Below are 21,181 nucleotides of genomic sequence, written 5' to 3' on the forward strand. Positions count from 1 at the left end.
TGAAAATAAAAATAACAATATCCATCTACATTTGAAAGTTTTAGCAAGTAGGAACCAAATGGCGGTGGTACGGCGGTCAATTTAAACCACCCGGATATGACGTAGAAACAAAAAACGGTCGTGTTTGTTTCACGAGAAGGCGTTTTATCGATGATATTCCCAACAATGGCGCATTCTGCTGTTTCTTTCTGTTCTTTTTTAGTATGACTAAGCTTTTATTTCATATTTTAACGGACCGAGCGGGTCGGAATGGTTGAGTCGGCCCAAAACAAAGACAGTCTTATCTCCTAAAACGAATTAGCCCTGTTAACCGTCAGTGTCGGTTTTGGAAAAAAATGTCCGTTAGCACATCTGGGGGAAATGAAGCGGAAAGTGTCGAGATTGAGACTGAGTCCAAACGAAGAGGCTCGTATAATCCGAGAGGAACTTGAAAGGAGGAGAAAACTCCGAATACAACAGGTAATGGACTGGTTCTGAGAAGTTCATTAACGCTCTTCTGATCTATTGCCTCTTAAAGGAAGGCAATCATTTGGATTTTATAGAAAAAAAAAAAAAAAAGTAGAATCTATGAGTGGAAATGTTCCCTTTCTCTGATTGGTCTAATTTGGTTACAGTCAACTAACATTTTAGTTGTAACACAGTTATCTCAGACAAACTAAGTATTACGATGAGCACAGCTGGAAGCAATTGGCTGATTAAACAAATCCACTCAATGCATAAAGTTATCACCTTCCCTAATCCTGAACAAGAATAAGGTGACAGTAGGAAGGAACAGCCCCATTTAAATAATAAGGCAAACAAACCCAATAAGAACAGCAGGCTCTGGATCACACAGGGATGAGCATACTTTCTATTGGGTACACAAAAGGAAGTCATAGTGTTTGTATAAATTCATTAAGCGAGGATTAGTTTGTATTTTTGTTGAAGGTATAGCTCAGGAGATCCCAGTCACCTTTTCATAAAGTGAAGTAGATGAAGATATTCTCTCTCCAAGACAAAAGCAGGAGCTTCTACCTTTATTCCTGCAGCCTTGGGACTTCCTTAAGAAGGAGAAAACATAAATATGTTGTATAAAGATTTATAGAACCTATTGGTTCCAGTTTGGAACAGCCATTTCCCTCACAGTTGTTGAAAATAAGTGGCAGTGAATAAGGCGGTCTAATTTATGAGTTTGAGGAAATAAAAACTCTCAAATTTCAATTAAAATATAAATGATAACCTTTAAAGGTTTAGGATTAATCCTGTATTAGTGTTTTATGATTTATTGGGCTCTCAAACTTCCTCAGTTTGCTTAAGTTGGTTTGCTTCATTCAGAACTTGTTACAGAGCTGAGATTTTTGTGTTTCCACGCAGGTGCGGGAGCAGCAGAGGCAAATCGCGCTGCAGATCCGCCGGGAGGTGGAGCAAAGGCGGCAGCATGAGCTACGGCAACTGGAGGAGCAGCTGAGGGAGGACTGGGAGAGAAGGCAGAGGGAGAAGCTCCAAACGCTGCAGAGCTTGTATGAAGAGAGCCTCAAGCTTCTGGGTCAGAGCCACAGGAGTGCCAGAGAAAATGTGAGCGATGGCCGTTAGATGAGGCTCTGCAGGGTGAAACGTAGCAATGTTTTTTAAATGAACGTCATTTTCTATCATTGCTTCAGGAGCCTGATCCTGCGGCTGTTGCTCGGCAGGCGGAGGAGAACCATGCCAAAGCAGAGGAGCGGTACCGGGAAGCTCTGAAGGAGCTCAAATTCCATAAGATTAAAGAGCAGCAGAGACAACAACAGTAAGGAATATATGATTTTTTTTTTTTATAGGTATGGAGTTTAGAAGTAACTCTGTTTTAACGGCTCTCCTTTATTGTTAGATCCATCAATGCCAGGAGGAACGCGCTGCAGATAGAAAAGGAGCGCTCGGCTAAAGTGGCCAGCCTCCCACCGCCGCCTCCTAATCCCATCCAGGTGCTACGTCTGAATATTTGAACCACTTTCAGATTATTTTTCTGCTTTAAATGCAATGGTGTCAAAAGTACACACATTTGTTTCTTAAGTAGAAGTATAGATACTGCAGTTTAAAAACACTCTGGTAAAAGTTGAAGTATCAACTTGACCTCTTTACTCAAGTAAAAGTGAAAAAGTATTTGCTCCAAAAACTACTTAAAGTATAAAAGTATAAAGTAACCTTTAAAAAACATATGCCACTATATGAACTGAAAGCTAAATTTTTTGACTATTTTGAAAACTTCTTTGAGATAGGGCCAAGGATGAGGGAGGTCTTGTTGGTCTCCGTCTGCTGATACGCTCTTGCCTGTGTCCGACCTTTCTGACATTCCAACATCTTTTTCTGAATCCTACATTGTAGCATGACATAGACCATTCACGTTTGCAGTTTGAAGAACACCTGCTTGCTTCTGATGATTTCCTTTAGCTAACCAATGAGTGTTTGATTTATATGACTCATCCAATTACTCTAGTTTTCACTAGATGTGGATGGTGCCAATTATCTGCATTGGATGGCGCACATGACGTGAAATAAATATTTATAAACATTAAACCGAAGCCAGGAGTAACAAGTAATGTTTGTTTTACAAATGTAAGGAATAGAAAGTACAGATGCTTGTGTGAAAATGTAATGAGTAGAAGTCAGAAGTAGGAAGAAAAATAAGTAATGGAGTAAAGTATAGATACCTAAAAAGTGTACTTAAGTACAGTAACAAAGCATTTGTACTTTGTTACTTGACATCTCTGTTTAAATGCGAGCAGGTCTGACATCAGTCCATGTTTATCCGTTTCTTTGTTGGAGCAGCAGATCGATGCTAAGAAGCCACAGCTTGTAAAGAGATCAGATCTGAATGTCTTTGCTGCCACACGTTACCACATGCCTGAGACCGCCGTGGAGAAGGAGCCAGAGGCGGTGCAGGTACGCTCCCTGACCCCGTCTAAAGGAAGGCTTCAGCTTCTGCTGTCGCACATCATTCATACCTGGTTCTGTCTGCAGCCTGATGCCAGACAGGAAGCTGAGCTGGAAGCCAGGAGACTTCAGGACCTGCAGAGGGAGGATAAGAGGAGGAGAGAGGAGCAGCTGGAAAAGGCTCGTCTGAGGGGAATGGAGGCTCTGAGGAGGGAGAAGCTGGCTCAGGTACGCTTCACCTGACCAACAGAGCTGCTGACAGAGGCATCAGAAACCAGGCAGACTGAACTCTACAGCAGCAGTAAAAACAAACATTTGTGTTTTAATCAGAACTAAGCAGAAAGGTATCAGGTTTAAGATTCTTCAGTATTCTCCTTTTTCTTTCTGAGTAAATATGTTCTTACTTCAAAGAAACCATTTTTCCCCACCTTTGATCAGAACTTTCTTGGTGGATAAAACATTGTTTTTAGTCAAAGTGTCTGAAGCTGTGGATATTTTAAGGAAAATTTGATCTTTAATTCCTTGTATTTTATATTTGCACAGCCTCTAAAGTGAAGAGAAATCCCCCAGTAGATGCAAAAAAATGTTTTTTCTTTGATCTTCTGCTCTTTGGTTAGTTATGATGACTAGGCAATAGCTCCGTTTTATTCCAGCAGCCTGATTAGTAAACTGTAGTAATATTTGCTTGCATTGTATGTTTCATAATAATTAAAACCCCCCACAAATGATTGGTAAATCTTTAAATAATGTTGCCTAAATAAGGTAGATGTGAGGTTAAAGAGTCATTAGCTTATCTGAGGCCTTAGAAACTGAGGACAGGTTACAGAGTTTGAGTTTTCTCCCTCTTACATCTCTGCAGATTCAAAGCTTTTATTGCATCAAATTCAATTGAAGGACTTTGCCTGGGAGTTAAAGATTCTTCTTCTTGCTCTGACGTTGTTCCTACAGATGTTTCAGTTAGTTCTAAGCTGGACAAGGTTTAATCTCCCCACATCCTGTTCTCTTATCCAGAGATGTTCGCGTGTCTAACTGTTGATCAGATGCAGCTTATAACAAACAAGATGTTCTGTAGCTCCAGCCTTCAGTTCCTCATGTGTCGCCGATGGTTTGGTTCAGGACCGGGAGCGTTTGCTGGTTGAGCTGGAGCACATGCAGCAGACAGACCTGCTGAGGAGGAGGCAGCAGGCGGCTCAGATGCCACCGCAGATCTTTCAGCCTCTCAACCAGAGGCGGGAGATCAGGGAGGACTTCCAGAGGGAGATGGAGTTTGCCTTTGAGGACATGTACACCGGAGAGAGACGTAAGGCTGGTTACTGTTCGGCGGTGAGCTCTAATTATCGAACGCCTGTTTGCATCTCAGTCGTCTCTTTTTTTTCAGGGGTTAAAGGGGACCTGGTGGTCCAGTTGTTACCTGAACCTCTTCCAGCGTCATCCCCCAGCAGCCAGGACCAGGACCTGGATGTCACTTTGGATGAGAATGTGGAACCTCAAGCAGAAAACATTCAGAATGACTCTGAGGGTGGAGTCAGAAGCAGTGAGCAGGAGACGTCAGCTGAAGGTGAACGGAAGCACTAGATTAGACATTTCAGAGGTTTTTAGTGAATAAAAAGCAGAACTCTGAGCTGAAGCCTGCCGTCTGTCCCTGCAGTGGAAGCTGAAAAACCTCCTCCCAGACGGGCGCTGAGGAAACTCCTGGATCGGATCCGGAGCCAAAGGAACGACTGGATCAACAGCAACAGTCACAGTTCTGCAGAAGATTCACCCAGCTGCTTCACAGACCTGATCCCAGAGAAGGACACCACCATCGAATCTGGATCTCTGTCCAATGAGCCGGACAGACGGACCCCTGTCCAGCTCTGTGAGCCCACCATCCATACTCCGGGTAGGAAAGTTGATAATCTGATTGTTTTTTCATGTTTAAAAGGTTTATTGTGCCGGTGGTGGTGTTTACATCCTCCCAGAGATCAGATCTTTCTCACATCAGCTCTTCTAGAACGAATATTGTCTTTATTCACTGTTGATGCTTTTTTTTTTGTGTGTGTATGGCTGATCCAGCTGTGGAACGAGCAGAACCTCCACCTTCAGCAGGAAATTCCCCTCCAGATGTTTTTCTCATCCAACTCAAGCAAGCTGAGGAAGAACGGAAGAAGAGGGTGAGGCTGCAGAGAGAAATGTTAGAAGAATATATGCTGTGAGGCAGAAGAGGACAGAGGCTGTTTGCTCAATGATGATGAACTTCATTCTTTGGCTTCGTGTCAAACCGAATGTAGAGCAGTTGAGGTCTGATTCAGGGTCCACTCTGTGACCGTACCTGTGGCAGCTAAACAATCCCCCAATCAGCAGTGCCTCCACCGTGCTTTAGAGTTGGTGTTAGTGTTGATATGCAGACAGATCGATCCTCCAATCCTTCCAGATCGATCCTGTTTCTTTAAGGTCATCTCTGAGGTTTTTCAAACTCCTGTATACTGAGAGCAGCCATCTTTCCCGACGATGATCAGTTAATCCAAACTTTCCGTAAAAATTAAAAAAATATCCACTGGACTTGGTTTCCAAGATTTGAAGACGTTTCACCACCTTTTCAGGAAGCTTTCTCAATTCAAATGTCTGGATCCGCAGTGAGTTTGAGTCTTATATAGACAAAGCCTTGTGTCGCTTGGAAACATGCAAATGGTAACCGATGAATTGGTCGTTTAGTTCCATCGTTAGCCTGTAATACCTGAAACCTGTCTATGATTGTTAAGAGTCGGTCGTTAATAGGGCTGGGAACCGAACTTCGGTTCTTTTATGGTACCGACCGAAATGCTTCGGTTCTACAGAGTATCGAAACATGCCTCGTCTTTCGGTACCAAATTTCGGTGATTGGCTGTAACACTTAACGTGATTGCGTCATCCAGGAAAAATACACAGGTGGTCCCGCCTACAGCCAGGGTTCATGTGTATCTGTTGTGAACTGGTTGCGAGCGTCATGGAACCCCTTTAAAATGCCCCCCAGGTCAAAAGTGTGGCTTCACTTTATTGACACTGATGCCAATAGTGCGCAATGCAATACATCGTGCACGGAAACAATTTAAGAGCAGAAAGTTGCTCGGTGTTTGACTGCAAGAAGAGCGGACCGCAGCCAGCGCGACCATCCTCCTCTCAGCAGCCCGTGGGCAGAGCAAAGCCAGAGCGGAGTGAATCATGCTGCTTTCAAACTGGACGCAGCAGAGGCAGCAAAATCATGTCTGCTGCTTCCTTTTTTGCTGCTTGTACCAGCTTCTGACGCGCGGCTGAAGAAGCTTTGCTGCTCTGGCTGCGCGGTCGAAAAGTGGCTCTGACGCGCGTTGGGCGGAGCTACTCTATCCTTTATTTGCCTTGCAGCTATATTTGCTGTGATCAATGGGAACAAAGTAGTTTTATTACTGGTATGTTTTTAAGTGGTAAAATCCACCTGAAAACTTAATCAGTGCAGTCAGTTCATCCTGCCTTCCGATATTTCTGTCGGAGCCGCTCAGACCCCCACATACCAGCGGTGCGCTGTCAGTAGGATCCCATTTAACGGGCTTGTTTGTCAGATATGGTAATTTTTCTAAAGGAAAACTGCTAAGTAAAAAGGTCCTCACAATGTAACAGTGAATATTAGACACTGAATTTTTTTTTTTATGTAAGAGGAAAAATGTAAATGGAAAAATCAGAGCTTAAAATAAACCTCAAGATTTGTACTTTTTTATGTTGTGTAATTTTCTTTTTCTTCGAATTGATATTCTAAAACTGGTATCGAAAAAAGTAGCATTCAGGAACCGGTATCGAAGTGAAGGTATCGGTATTGGTACCGGAACCGAAAATTTTTGAACAATACCCAGCCCTAGTCGTTAAGGAGGTATTGTTCACCGGCTGGAGCGGGTAGGTGAGAATCTTCATCAGCAGTTAATCCAAACATTTTAATTTGCTATTAATCCCAGTCCTTACAGGGTCAGATCCAGTGTGTCAGTGTAAAAGAACCTTGAAGTGGAGAAAAAGATAGAGGATGGGGAAAATGCAAATTTTAACAAAAGTAGATGGAAAATGAATGCGGGACATGGCTGCAGCCAGGAAAAATGATGAAGGAATTAGTTGTTTTATATATATATATGAGAGCCATGGGTATGTGTTGATGGCATTAAAATAAAAAAAAAAGCATTAAATTAGAGTTCCTCATTCCTGTATAAACCCTGATAAAGGGATTATACAGGATAAAAATGCCCTGTGGATCCAGTTTAGATGGAAGGCTCGTTCATATTTTCATCAAGTTTGAACCGTTTTTTGGTTTGACAGGAAGCTGAGCTGGAGAGCGAGAAACAGCAGCAGCTTGTTCTGCTTCAGGAGCTGGAAGAGCAAAAATCCAAGCTGGAGCAGATGCTGCAGGAGGCCCAGCAGGAGAGGGAGCAGCTGAAGGCTGCGGCCACCCAGGAGGCTCTCCACCTACGACCACAGGGTCCAGACCCGGACCAGAACCCCACCCGTGAAGTAGGTCCAGATACACGCAGCAGACACATGCTGCTCCTCCTGGGGTCTGTTAGAATAAAGCTACGGGTTTGTTGTTCTGCAGGCAGGATTCCCTGCAGCTGAAGATGAGTCCACCAGGAGGGTCCGAGAATATCAGCGCCGCCTGTTGGACCAGAACAGGTACTGCTTTTTTTTCCCTCCCTTGGTTTCAAGTTGAACTAGAAAGAAACTGAATGTATGAAATGTTTCAGGATTCACCAGAGATCAGTGGAAGTAGCTCGGCAGCGCTTGGAGGAATACCAGCGAGCTCTGCGGATCCGCCACAACATGACCGCCGCCTTGCTGCGGCCTCCTGTTCACCCTGCAGGCCTTGTTCACCAAGAGCCGGAACATTTTTCAGCTCTTCATGTCCCTTTTACGCCCCCGTCAGAGGATCCAAAAACCTCTGTGGACTTGTCTGCTCCACCTCCTGCTTCCAGAGGCTCTGTTGGCTCCACTACTACCCCACCCAGTACAGAGGGAGCAGATGTTACAGCTCAGCTCACCCACAGCATCCTGGAGAGAGTCACGAAGCACCTGCCGGAGAGACTGAGACCCTCCTCTGACCCCACAGAGCTCAGCGCACACAGATCAACCTCTGGTCTGACCCAAACCACAGGTTCCAGAATCACAGATGGTTTATCTCTGGAACCCAGACGGCAGGTTCTGAGCTCCAGTGAGGAAGACCTGGACTGGAGGAGACGGGAGCTGGAGGAGAAGCTCCATGAGGAGGAGATGCGGAGAGCAGAGGTGGAGCTGGGGCATATGAGGACGCAGAAGGAGACGCTACAGAATCTGATTGATGAGGATGAAGTAAATCAGTCACCTCAGCTTCCATCTGGGATTAGATGTTTCAGATGGGATGATGTCCTTAACCGTCTAGGTGTTTTCTTCTCACCCACAGAGTGTTTCTGCTGCTGCCAGTGAAGGTTTGGAGCCTGAGAACCTCAGGCAGAGAAGACTGGAGCTGCTGGCCTCCCTGCTGAGAGCCATGGAGGAGTCCAATGGAGGAACTTTATCGCACTTGGAGGAGCCTGAAGATGGACGACATGCCCAGTCTGAGTCTGGAGTCAGAGGTAGCTGCTGAGGTCATTTCACCAGCTTTAGGCAGCAGTTAAAATGATTGAATAACCTTGGGATGTAATACTGAATAATCCTTCAACTGGAGACGAGTCAGACATTAGATCTAATTATAATCAATCACTGCTTCTTTAACCTTTCATGTTATTTGTTGTTTTTTTGTGTTTTTTTTTTTTTGCTTTTCTTGAAGAGCAGCAGTTACTCATTCATCTGTTAGAATTCACTCGTTATTTTTTAAATTATATTTTCTATTATAATTATCAAGCATTCTTGTTCCTTTACCATGAGTATCTCTGTATTTATAGACGTCTATCCTCCGAGATTTTAGGAGCTCTTTGCTGATATGAAGGAAAGAGTTGTAGTTGGCTAACAGACTGGAGATGAATTATAAATAGAAAAGCTATATTTAGATGGTTTTCTCTGAGGTAGAAGGATTCAGAGTCTTTATGTTTATTTTTATTGGTTCTTCTGGTCTTGGATCGTTTTAAAATATCATCTCTGAATGCTTGAAACTCCTAGAAACACTGAGTGAATTCTTTGATTCCGTCAAATGAAATTCCCAGTTTTAGAGCCAATGTTGATTGTCCTATTTTTAGCAGAATTATTATACAGGTTTATTGCACAGGGTATCTAATATTGCACATTTTATGTTCTACAATTGAATGCCATTGTATTTATTGCCAGAGTCTGGTTGCTGCAGGGATGAATAACCTGCGGTAGCGCTGCTTTTTACAAACAGGGTGTAAAAGTCCTTTACTAAAGGAGCTGCTCAGCTCCTCTACAGTCTGGTGCAGAGGGTGGACGGTGTTTTTCCATGATGGATGGAAGCTTGGACAGCTCCCTCCTCTCAGCCACTTCCTCCACTGAGTCAAGCATACAGCCTAGGACAGAAACAACCTTTCTTGCCAGTTTGTTTAATGTATTTCTGGCCCGCTCTGCGCTGCCAGGGGCCCAGCAGACAACAGCGTAGAGGAGGGCTGATGCCAGCAGGGTCCTGCTCACTCCAAAGGACCTCAGCCTCCTCAGGAGGTGGAGCAGCCTCTGGCCCTTCTTATACAGGGCGTATGTGTCATAAGTCCAGTCCAGTTTATTACTGATATGAACACCCAGGTATTTGGAACTCTCCACAGTCTCTCTGTCCTGCCCCTGGATGTTCACAGGGGGGGTGAGGTGGGGGTCTTCTCCTGAAGTCGATCACCATCTCCTTGGTCTTACTGATGTTAAGACACGGGTGGTTCTTCTCACACCAGACCACAAAGTTTATGATGACCGACCAGTACTCCAGCGCGTTCTCCTCAGAAACACAGCCTACAATGGCCGACAGCTTCTGAAGATGGCAGCTGTCTGTGCTGTAGGTGAAGTCCCAGGTGTAAACGGTGAAGAGGCAAGGAGACAGAACGGTGCCCTGGAGGGCCCCGGTACTGCAGACTGCCACCTCTGACTGAAAGCCGTGCAGCGGCACGTGTTAAGGGTGTTCAGTGAGGTAGTTGATGGACCTTGCAGCAAAATGTTTATAAGTAGAGGAATCCTGATGGGTTTACTGACGCTGCAGCTTTGAGTGCTGCTGATACTGATAATGGCCTGATACCACAGTTATAGAGCTGGAAAGGAACCAAGGTCGACATCAGTGGATCTGGGAACAACTGACCTGTTTATTATCAACCAATGACATAAAACTGACCTGAAATCAGGGTAATGTTTTAGAAGGAACTTAAGCAGGACGACTTTAGCATCAACTGCTGATCATATTGGTTCTGCTGCATAGAAAAAGTGAAGCAGAGTAAATGATGATTAAATCATGCATCTAAATAATTTGGTTTCATTTTCCCTTCAAAGTGGTTTTAGGCGTCCTTCCAGCAGAACCTTCTGGGTTCATCCATCCTCCGCGGACCGAGAGGCCTCCTGTGACTCGGGTCAGGCTGGGTTCAAAGGTGCTGCCCAGCCAACATGAACTCAGCGCCATCCAAGAGGTGGAGACCCCAGTCAACACGAGTCGGGTTCCAGGTCCGTTCAGCTTCCAGAGCTACCAGCTTGTTCCTGCTTGTATTTAACCCATGAAAAGGTGCATCACGTCTTCTGTTTTCCATTGTTCAAGACCCAGAAGACGACAGTCCTTCACACCCAGCGGACTTTAATGGTTCTGGATCAGAGGCAGCTTCTAACAGAACTCTGCAGTCACCGAGTTTCTCCAGCTCTGGACCCGGTTCGGCTGAGAAACGGGTCGGCTCCAGCCATCTTCCCTGGGGTGAGCGCCTGCTGTCCGGGCCGGGAACGTCTCCAGAATGCTTCGGTACCAGAACCACAGGAAGCCGTCTTGCTGAAGAAGAGCTTAAAGGATACTGATCCATTCCTGTCTTTCTAGATTCGGTCATGAAGGCGACCTCGCCATTTGGTTCTGATTCTGGGCGAGGAGCCGATTTTTCCGGTCTGGAGGTTCTGAGCAGCAGATCCTCCTCAGAGGTAACAGAATCAGTCCAGCTGCTCTTCGAAGGGTCCCAGCCTGACTTTCCTGTGTCCACATGGAAGCAGGACTTTGGACCGACATCAGCGAGTCTGATGACGGTCCAACCCCTCTGAGGTCCACCTGCTGTGGGTCGATGATGAAAATTAGCCAAATCTGAGAGCTCAGGCAGAACATGCCTCTGCTTTTGATTACGCTTGAGAAGCTTCTGTCTTTGTCTGTCTGTCTGTGATGGTTAGTATGTTTTTATTGTGGGTGTGTGTCTCAGTGTTGGTCGGTCGGTGTGTTGCGGTGTGTTTGTGTTGTGGTGTGTTTGTGTTGTGGTGTTTGTGTGTCTCTGTGTTTCTCTGTACTGAGCGATGATGTGAAAGATCCAAACCTGAAGCGTGTTTGTTAAACAACACATTTAATGAGGGTTTCTACACTTGAACTGAGCTCAGTGACGTCATTACTTCCAGGGAGGCGGAGCCTAATGGTTAGAGAGTAGGTACATGGAGTCTTACTGAAACTGCTCCTTAATCAGTTTTAATCTTTTTATTTCAGTCTGCTGGTAGGCCGGCTGGATCTGCCTGCCTCTCCTCCACCACGATCTCCAGCGGCAGCTACGTCTCCACCGACCCTGAGCCGAATGTGAAGGCTGGTGAGTGGCAGCAGGACCTGCTCTAACACTTGAACCCTTGACCTATAAAGCTTGGAGTGCTCACACTGAATACGTTTTAAGTTTTAAAGATGTCCAACACATCAGCTTGGATGTTTGTCCTTTTTGAAGTCAGATGCTCTGGATCAGTTATCCCCCAAAGCCGGTCCTCGAGGGCCGCTATCCTGCAGGTTTCCTTGCTCCAGCACAGCTGATTTATACTATTAACAGGCTTTTGCTGAACTGCAATCATCATAATGAGCTGTGCTAAAGCAGAAGAAGCCTCTAAAACCTGCAGGACAGAGGCCCTCCAGGACCGACTTTGGACATACCTGGTCTGGATGGTCGATGTCCAGAGAGTTAAACTCCTCTCTCTTCCATGTTTTTTGGAAAGTAAACCTTAAAACCTCATCTTCAGTTTGTTGATCAGGATTATATTCTGTGTTCAGACTGACTGAAAGTGAATATAAAGCTGGTTTTAAAGTTTTTATTAAAAATGTAGTTTTTATCAAGTGTTTTGCCACAGCTCAATAGGAAAATGTAATGGTGGAGGAATAATGGTCAGAGCATTCTCACTTTTCCTCGTCCATAAAAACATTCTGGCTTTTTATATAAAACCAGTAGCGTAGTAAACTAGCTCCACCCACCAGCAGCCATAATCAGTTTTTCCTGCGAGTGGTCTAGACTCGATCAATACTCCAGGCCCTACAACTGGCGGGCCGATCACACGGCGGAGATGTGTTTTGAATTTCTGGTGCAAAGTGGGCGGAGTTTTGAGGGTAGGATGACAAAGCTACACGACGCTGGCGAAAGCGCAACAAGGAAGATGGCAACTATTAAAGAGTTCTCGTTTGACTAAGCTTTGGAATCAGTCTTGGAAGGATTAGAATTGGGGTTTTCATTGAAACGTGAGCAAGAAGAGGCTCTACGCTCATTAACTTTTAAGAAGGACGTATTCACCGTTGTAAGAGTTCAGCCCGGATATCTTAGAAATGTACAGATCTGTACGTTTAGTAGATCATAAAGTTTAATTCTCTCTTTGAGGACATTTATTTCACTGTTTTTAGTGCCTGCTTTTATTTAAGGTTTGATAAATATGGGATACATTTACATTTTACATTCTTCACTAAAGCAGATTGCAGCTCTGCCTTTGGGAGTTTTCTGACTTTTAAACTTGGTCCAGGGATTTTCAGCAGCGCTTTGATTCTCCTGTTTATGACTCAGCAGGTCGCTTTGCTTTGACTCTGAGATAAACCCACTGATCAAAGCAAGGTGGTGCACAATTATTCTAAATGCTTAGAGGTTTATGGTCCTTGTTCTGATGATTAGTCTAAAGGACGTTGAAGGAGTTTTATTCACATTACAGAACAGTTTTAGGTTTGTTTTCAGCTATTGTGGATTAGAGAAGATTCACAGTGAATCAGAGCTGGTTAATCCTGAAGTTCCTTCATTTAATCTTTGTTAAAGGGGAACGCCTTTCTTTTTTTTACATTGGGCCCATGATTTTACGTTTTTACATCATGTTCTACTCACCCATATGAGTTTTGTCTCATTTGGAGCTGATCTGAAGATATTCCGTTAGGTTATATCCAGGTAACGTCTTCCTATGGGCAACGACTTGAAGGCACAAACTAAACTGTTCATAATTTATTCTTTATGGTACGCCAGCATTCATAAAATGTACGCGAATCACTGTCCCCCAGACATCTGCGGTTATATTTTTTTAGAAATTTTATTTTTTAAAACAAAGCGGAGTTTGTATGACGTCATCAGTGCGCGCCGGCTACCGTTCATTCATCCTGTCCGCTGAACTGCTGCTAGTTTTACTCGCATGCCTGGAAGATGTCTAGTGCTACTACCACAGATCTCGCTCTCAAAATGGAAATGAATGATTCAGATTAGCTAGCCGACTGTGATGGTTAGTATGTTTTAATTGTGGTCGTGTGTATCGGTGTTGGTCGGTCAGTGTGTTTGTTGGTGTCTGTGTTGCGGTGTGTTTGTGTTGTGATGTTTGTGTCTCTGTGTTTCTCTGTACTGAGCGATGATGTGAAAGATCCAAACCTGAAGCGTGTTTGTTTAACAACACATTTAATGAGGGTTTCTACACTTGAACTGAGCTCAGTGACTTCATTACTTCCAGGGAGGCGGAGCCTAATGGTCAGAGAGTAGGTACATGGAGTCTGACTGAAACTGCTCCTTAATCAGTTTTCATCCTCTTATTTCAGCCTGAACTGAGCTCCATATACATTTTTTATATTTATATTTTTTTAAAACAAAGCGGAGTGTCTATGGCGCCATCTGCGCGCGCCGGCTACCGTTCATTCATCCTGTCCGCTGAACTGCTGCTAGTTTTACTCGCATGCCTGGAAGATGTCTAGTGCTGCTACCACAGATGATCTCGCTCTCAAAATGGAAATGAACGATTCAGATTAGCTAGCTGACTGTCTGTGATGGTTTATATGTTTTAATTGTGGTTGTGTGTATCAGTGTTGGTTGGTCGGTGTGTTGCTCAGTGTCTGTGTAGTTGTGTTTGTGTGTCTCTGTGTTTCTCTGTTCTGAGCGATGATGTGAAAGATCCAAACCTGAAGCGTGTTTGTTAAACAACACATTTAATGAGGGTTTCTACACTTGAACTGAGCTCAGTGACGTCATTACTTCCAGGGAGGCGGAGCCTAATGGTCAGAGAGTAGGTACATGGAGTCTGACTGAAACTGCTCCTTAATCAGCTTTAATCCTTTTATTTCAGCCTGAACTGAGCTCCATATACATTTTTTATATTTATATTTTTTTAAAACAAAGTGGCGCGTGTATGACGCCATCCGCGTGCGCCAGCTACCGTTCATTGTTCCTGTCCGCTGAACTGCTGCTAGTTTTCCTCACATGCCTGGAAGATGTCTAGTGCTGCTACCACAGATGATCTCGCTCTCCAAATGGAATTGAACGATTCAGATTAGCTAGCTGAATGAATAGGAGCAGAGTGTAGCCGCCTGTGGCCCGGGCTGCCTGTCAAAACTCCAGTCTGGCACGCGGATGACATCATACACACTCCGCTTTGTTTTAAAAAAATATATAAATATAAAAAATTTAACCGCGGATGTCTGGGGGACAGTGATTCGCGTACATTTTATGAATGCTGGCGTACCATAAAGAATAAATTATTAACAGTTTAGTTTGTGCCTTCAAGTCGTTGCCCATAGAAAGACGTTACCTGGATATAACCTAACGGAATATCTTCAGAACGGCTCCAAATGACACAAAACTCATATGGGTGAGTAGAACATGATGTAATAACCTAAATCAAGGGACCAAAAAACTGGCGCTCCACTTTAACAAAGATTAAAATTTTGGAAAATTAAAAAAATATTCTCCACCAATTCACCTCTTTGGCTTCCACAGCTATTCTGAGACGTCTCCTCATAGCCGGTAAACTAGCTCACTGAGTGATGCCGCCAGCTTCTAACATTCAGCTTGTTTTATTTTCATTGTTGTGAAACAAACAGCATTTTTCACATCTTTTAATCTGATTTGATTGGGGGAAAAAAATTGATATTGGATTTTAAAGCCACAGTTCATCCATATGATTCCACTGTGGAGGAAGAAATCATGAAGATCCCGAAACAAATGGACCTTTTTATTGATCTGAGCTTGTGTGTTGTGTTTCTGTCAGCAGGCAGACCGCAGCCCATCAGTGGACCGGCTCCAGGCGACGTCTCCTCTCCGTGCTCTCAGACTCCTAAGATGAAGGAAAACTCGGCTCCAAGCCCTCCTGGTCTGTCTGTCGACTCTGTGTTTAATGAAAGCTGCATCCAGCGCATCATCGACAGATACACCAGAGAGCTGAACATTTCCCTTGGTGCTGCAGGGACAGCAGGTGCTCATCCTGATTACCGACCAGTCCAGCCAAGTTCTGGATCAGAACATCTCGATCATGAAATGATCTTCTGTTGTTCTGCTGATCTCAGACAGCGAAGGTGCGGCTCTGGAGGAGTCCAGCTCCTCGGTTGCTCAGCAGGCCTCTGTTGGGTCGTCAGGGATGAGGATGGAGGAGGAGGAGGAGAACTCAGCCCGTGGTCAGGGTGGCCCGGTGGACGCCGCAGCAGCTCCCAGCCACTTCCAGGTCAGAACCTGTAAACTGATCTTACCAACCAAACTAATCAAGCTCACATGTGATCAGTAACTGGTACCAGTTTAGTCCTGGAATGGGTCTGGTGTCCACACCTTCTGTTTTTTTTTTTTCCTGTGGAGACCAGTTTTCCATCAGACACAGAAATGGTTTGTGTTTTCGTAGACGACGACTCCGGGCCTTCCCACCCTGCAGCCTTTCTCTCCTGATGACTCGTCCCTGAATGCGGATCCGGATCAGAACTCCTTCCGACCTTTACGTGTCCACATGGCCGACCAGTCGTCTTGTCTTGCTTCAGAGGAGAGACACTCTGTTCTGGAGCAGCTGGTGGGTCAGCCGTCAGCTCACTCGTCGATGATTGGGCCCCGGCCCGGGCCACCATCCGATCCGAGTGCATGGGACTCTACTCTGAACCGGATGATTGGTCGTCTGACTCAACAGTCCGGCTCTCATTGGCTGAGCCCCGGACAGGACGTCTGTGCTGGACATCAGTCATCGGAACCGTTGTGGTTGGATGAGTTTCAGGAAAGCCCGATGAGAGCGCTGGTCAGGGAGCTGGACTATTCAGCTGATCCACACACTGGAAGCTCAGGTATTATGGTCCAGTTTAGACAGTTTTTTTTTTTTTTTCCTTAATCTGTTAATTTAAATTACTGAGATTATTGATTCATTCAATTATTGCTTTAAAAAGCTCAAACTAAATCCTCCAGTTTGCTTTTAATGCTGCATCTTTAGCAGAACTTGGTTCTGGTTTGACAGAAACCCGTTTCTGTGTGCAGCAGAAAGCAGTTCAGAGGATCATGGAGTTTCCTCTGAATCCAGAGAAACGTCACAGACGGCGCCTCCTGAAGCTCAAAGTCATTCGGTCCCAAACGCCAGTCATCAGCTTGAGGAGCTGCAGAACGGACCCGATTTTATCGAGCTGGACTCTCACAGGGCTGAAGGTGGGATTGAAAGCTTTTATTTATTTATTTTTTCAGAAGTTTCAAAATTAAAAAATTTCAAAAGTTTGATGGGGCAGTAACATTTGTTCTAAATCTATTTCTTTCTTTCTCTCTGCACCACTCAGATTCGTTCCACCCGCTGCTGCCAGAAATCACTCACAACGAAACAGCCGACCCCTCCATGACCTTCCAACTACCACAACACAACGTGTCGGACACCTCTGACAGGAGCCCAGCTGCTGAAGGGCCCGGCGGGTCCACCTCCTCTGTACAGGGGGATCCATGTCCTGAGCAGCTCAGAACGGAGGAGCCAAACTACTGCAGAGAATTACAGGAATCCTTCTCCCAGCTGGTCCTCTCAGAGTGTCTCCCACAGGAGTCCATTCGCACGATGTCCCCCAATCCGAGGACCGGTTACTCTGTCCCGTCAAACATCAGCACTTTAGAGGCAGGAGCGTCCAAAGAGCACAAAGATTCAGTCCCAGTCGTTGATCATCAGTCAGAGATGAAGGCTGATCCTGATGAGAAGCACAAGCATTTCTCTGCTTCAGAGGCGACTTCAGTAGGTTTCCTTTCCTTTCTGCTCAGATATTTAAAGTCGTAGGGAAGCAGCCGTTCTAACCGCTGCAGTTCAGAATTCTGCCGAGTGGTGCCTGACTTTACAAGAGTGATTAAAGTGAATGTGATTGGATGATTATCAAGAGGGCCGGATTGTTGTGGCAGAAGGTTTGCAAGCAAGTTTAGTTGTGGCCGTTTCTTGGAAGCGTCTTGCTAACCAGTTAGCAACTTAGTGCTAGTAGGTTCCCAATGGGAAATTCCATTGGGACCAAGTAGCACTAAATTGATGACATAGAAACGACACTGTCAAGGAACGCCATGGACAGAGGAAACAAGCAATAGGAGGAGAGTTTTGTGTCGGAGGTCGTGGATGAGTCTCCTCCATCATACATTTTTTATTTAGAGGAGGAAAGCGGGGACGAAGATGTTGTGGACGAGGACGCCAGGGCGGCAGAAGCTTGGTTTGGTGTAGAAGGCTTCCCTGTGAACACTGGGACGGAAAGCAATGGGAAAGGAAATGATTCTTATTTCAACCCTTGGGTATATTAGCTATGACATATGTATTAAGATGCTATGATTGAAAAAAATTGACAGATGACCGTTGACATATTACTGGCGGAATTGAGGTTTTCAAGCTGATGTATAACTAACTGGCCTGGATAAGATAACAAAAAACCCCACAGATTTTAAGACGGGTTTTTTTTTTTTTCAAATAAAAATTTTCTAACTTTTGGGACGATATCGTCTGATAAAGAGTACATTTATATTTGTTTAAGCCAGAATGATTTGACATTTAAATATGATTTCCCTACGACTTTAAACCAGAATCTCAACAGTAGATCAGAACAGTGCTTTATTTTAACTTGACTCTCTTCTAAAATGTGTTTCTGTGAATCAGGAAGTGGGCTGGGAGCGAGGCATCCTGGAGCAGTCCCAGATCACACTGGTGAGTCTGACAGACACAACGTTACAGGATCAGGACTTCATCGCCACTGATGATGAGGAAGTCCCAGAGAGCATGAAGGATGATGGGCAGGAAGGGTTGGTAACCAAGGTAACGGCTCTGAACTGATGGATCCTTTTATTCATCCTGACTTTGTAATGTTTATGCCAACCTTGTCCACCAGGGGGCGGATTGTTCACGGCTATCTGAGGATGATGTTCAGAAGCTTCCAGGTACAAACAGCTGCTGCAGCTCAGATGAATCAAAGTGGGGAAAAAATATTCTGCTCCCTCCTTTTTAGCAAAACATCAAATCTATTCCAACCTGTTTTTTATCCTCCATGTCCAGCAACAATCCTGGAGTTTCAGTGGAGTCCAAGCAGCGTCCAGGAGGACGCCTTCCAGCAGAAGCGTCAGGCCCTCATTCAGAGGTCAAACCGCAGGTTGGAGGAGATCAAAAGCAGACGGTCTGTCGGCAAATACGAACTCAAAGGAAAAGACTCTGTTAAAGCGGACAGAGTTCAGTCAGTCAGCTGTGAGGTCAAAACGATGCAAACCAACGGCGAGGTGGAGGGAAGACGGGCTGGACGGAAGCTTCACCTTCCTGCAGAAGGTATGATTTTAAACCAGTTCTTCTGAGGCTACTGGTTCATCCAGTCAGAGAAACGGACCGTTCCTCTGGATTCTGATTTCATGTTTCTCCAAATCAATTTGGAACAATCTGGATTAGTTTTCTTTACTAAAAATGTTAGAAAGATTTGAACTGTGTAACCTTTGGTTTTCTGTTCCAGTGTGAAGTTTTCATCAACATGATCAGTTTGGTTTTTGATTTAATGTCTGAACTCTGATAGATGAAAAGGCTTTTCAGAGTTCTAGCACAGAAAAAAGGGTTAATATGTAGATGGGAAGTAGTGATGGGTCCAGCAACACTGATGCGTCGGTGCATCAGTGTTGCATTTGTCATTTCAAGAAAGTCGTGACCGATACAGGAGTTGTTTCTAGCGAACTGACTCACTAAACTGTGTTTAAAAACGTATCTGTCAACATGATGCATCAACTAAAAAAATTTTATCTTTTGCGGTTTTTCATTAAAATGATGAAGATTTTGTAGCAGCCTAAAAGGAACAGGACGGTTTCAGCCTTTGCATTTTTGTTTTAATTTTCTCGTTGTCATACTTTTCCTCTCAGTTATCACTCAACTTATCTGAATTAAGGTTAATTTCAAATTGACTCTTAGTTTTTTTTTTTTTTACTTGTTTTTACTGTACTTATTGTTTTAAAAATATGATTTAAAATCCTAGTCCACAAGCATCCTCATTCACATTTCCCCTTGATTTTCACGTTGTGATATATGTTTACATTATTTATTGGCTGCATCTAAAAATATCAAAGATATTATCAATGTAAAACATAGATATGAAATAATACAATATAACCTACAATAACATATCAGTGTACTGGGTATTCAAATCAATTCAGTTTAGTCTGTCAAAGAAGCTGCCTGTAGTGTCTTTAAAGGTCCAGCAGGTGTCAGTATTCAACGCAGAAGCAATAGTTTGGTAAAGAAACTCTTCAAAATGCCTCATTAACCATCACAATTGTGAAGCATGGAATAATGCATCTCAGTAAATATTGTCCCCAGCAGTGTTAAGACACACTGAGTCTCCATAAACCACCAACTGTTTTGTTTGCAAATCAAATTAACCATCAGTGTGGTTCAGATTGTTTTCTGTTGTTTCAACAACAGCGCCAAAAAAGCTCCAATCTGATTGGCTGATGCTCCTCTGCTGCTTCTTTCAGCAATGAATCATTTTTAGAGAGTCTGTTTAATGATTGAATTTTAAATCAGCATTGGTTGAGTTAAAGGCCAATTTATTGTCTGACCCATAGCCTCTGCAATCGTCAAATCTGTGCGTGTCAAATCTTGACTACGCGTCGGACGGTTGCAAACCCGTGCGGACCTCAAGCGTAAGTGCTCGGACAAAAAGCAGAGGTCATTGGGCCTTGGTATGTCTTTCCGGCTGTCTGTCTGGTCAATCTTCTCGATTTGGTGCCGGGGCGTGCCATTTTTAAAAACCGAGGAACAAATACAATGGTAAACTATAACGAAAAGTTAATCCAGGAGGTTCGGAAGTACAACCACTTGTACGATGCCTCATACAAATTATATGAAGATGCCAAGGTCTCTGCTAAAACAAAGTTCTCGTGATCATGCCTCCAATAGGCTCCCCCTTGCGCTTTGGCGGGAAACTGCTGTGCGTCCCTAGAAATTCCAGACGGACGGTGCAGAAGCATACCAGCAAAACTGGTTCGCGACCAGACCAAGGCGACATTTGATGTGTGCGGTTGCAGAAGTATAATCCGCCCTTAAGATGAAAACATTTACATATAAAATAAATAAATACTACTCTTATCCCTACTGTAGACCATGCAAGTTAGACTTCAAACAAGGCAGTGTCTCAGTTATGTTTAAAACACATACTGAAGGTCATAAAATGGTTGAATTTCAATCTAGAAATCCGGTTAAGTTTTTCTCTTGGTTCTTTTTTTTTAGAGAGTCGTTCCAGTTCCAAGGTCCCAGTAGAGGTTAAGATCAGCTCTCCAGAGCAAAGGAAACGGAACCTTTCTGAGATGCAGAAAAGGACTCGGAGGTACCGCATGGATGATCCTGACGACTTCCTGTCTTTTCTGAGTTTCAGTGTGTGAGCAGACTCTTCTCTCTGCAGGCTCTATGAGCAGCTGGAGGAGGTGAAGCAGCAGAGGGCCGTCCGCAGCCGACAGGAGGACAGTGCCAAGAACCGACTGAAGGCCAAGGAGTTCCACAGGGTCAGAGCCGAAGTGTTAGAGATGAGCTCTGATGGTCTGCAGCTGAACTGATTTTCTCTTATCTTTCCACAGAGGACGTTACAGAAGCTTCGTGCGAAGCAGACTCGACGGTTATGAAGGATCCAGCTCACTTTAAATGTTCTATTTATTTCATGATTTTTTTTATTTAATAAAACCTGAAACGTTTTAAGATCTGCCTCAAAATATTTAGTGTACTC

At 44.3% G+C, this 21,181-nt stretch overlaps 1 protein-coding gene across 4 annotated transcripts; it reads left to right on the forward strand.

The window, feature by feature from the left end:
* The first annotated feature begins 96 nt into the window (after positions 1–96).
* cep295 (centrosomal protein 295) lies at positions 97–21,153 on the forward strand. Of its 4 annotated transcripts, none has more exons than XM_038284851.1 (29): positions 97–459; positions 1,354–1,554; positions 1,641–1,765; positions 1,847–1,940; positions 2,785–2,898; positions 2,977–3,117; positions 4,006–4,189; positions 4,268–4,447; positions 4,538–4,771; positions 4,945–5,042; positions 7,183–7,374; positions 7,457–7,533; positions 7,605–8,205; positions 8,297–8,468; positions 10,309–10,476; positions 10,568–10,762; positions 10,835–10,932; positions 11,477–11,573; positions 15,238–15,441; positions 15,533–15,687; positions 15,859–16,285; positions 16,473–16,637; positions 16,763–17,199; positions 18,094–18,249; positions 18,323–18,371; positions 18,487–18,750; positions 20,692–20,788; positions 20,864–20,963; positions 21,036–21,153. In XM_038284851.1, the coding sequence occupies exons 1-29, from the start codon at positions 361–363 to the stop codon at positions 21,078–21,080; spliced, it is 5,169 nt and encodes a 1,722-aa protein (XP_038140779.1). In that variant the 5' UTR covers positions 97–360; the 3' UTR covers positions 21,081–21,153. The 4 variants fall into 4 exon arrangements, with proteins under 4 accessions (XP_038140779.1, XP_038140780.1, XP_038140781.1 ...); XM_038284852.1 differs by having other exon boundaries at positions 16,476–16,637; XM_038284853.1 differs by having other exon boundaries at positions 15,241–15,441.
* Positions 21,154–21,181: the final 28 nt, after the last annotated feature.

Source organism: Cyprinodon tularosa, unplaced genomic scaffold (assembly GCF_016077235.1).
Source record: "Cyprinodon tularosa strain WSP-4 unplaced genomic scaffold, ASM1607723v1 ctg203, whole genome shotgun sequence".
Taxonomy (NCBI): domain Eukaryota; kingdom Metazoa; phylum Chordata; class Actinopteri; order Cyprinodontiformes; family Cyprinodontidae; genus Cyprinodon; species Cyprinodon tularosa.

Coding starts and splice junctions, on each gene's coding strand:
- cep295 (XM_038284851.1), top strand. CDS start 361: ATGAAGCGGAAAGTGTCGAGATTGAGACTGAGTCCAAACGAAGAGGCT. Junction 7,375..7,456: donor ACCAGAACCCCACCCGTGAA/GTAGGTCCAGAT, acceptor GTTGTTCTGCAG/GCAGGATTCCCTGCAGCTGA. Junction 10,477..10,567: donor CAACACGAGTCGGGTTCCAG/GTCCGTTCAGCT, acceptor CCATTGTTCAAG/ACCCAGAAGACGACAGTCCT.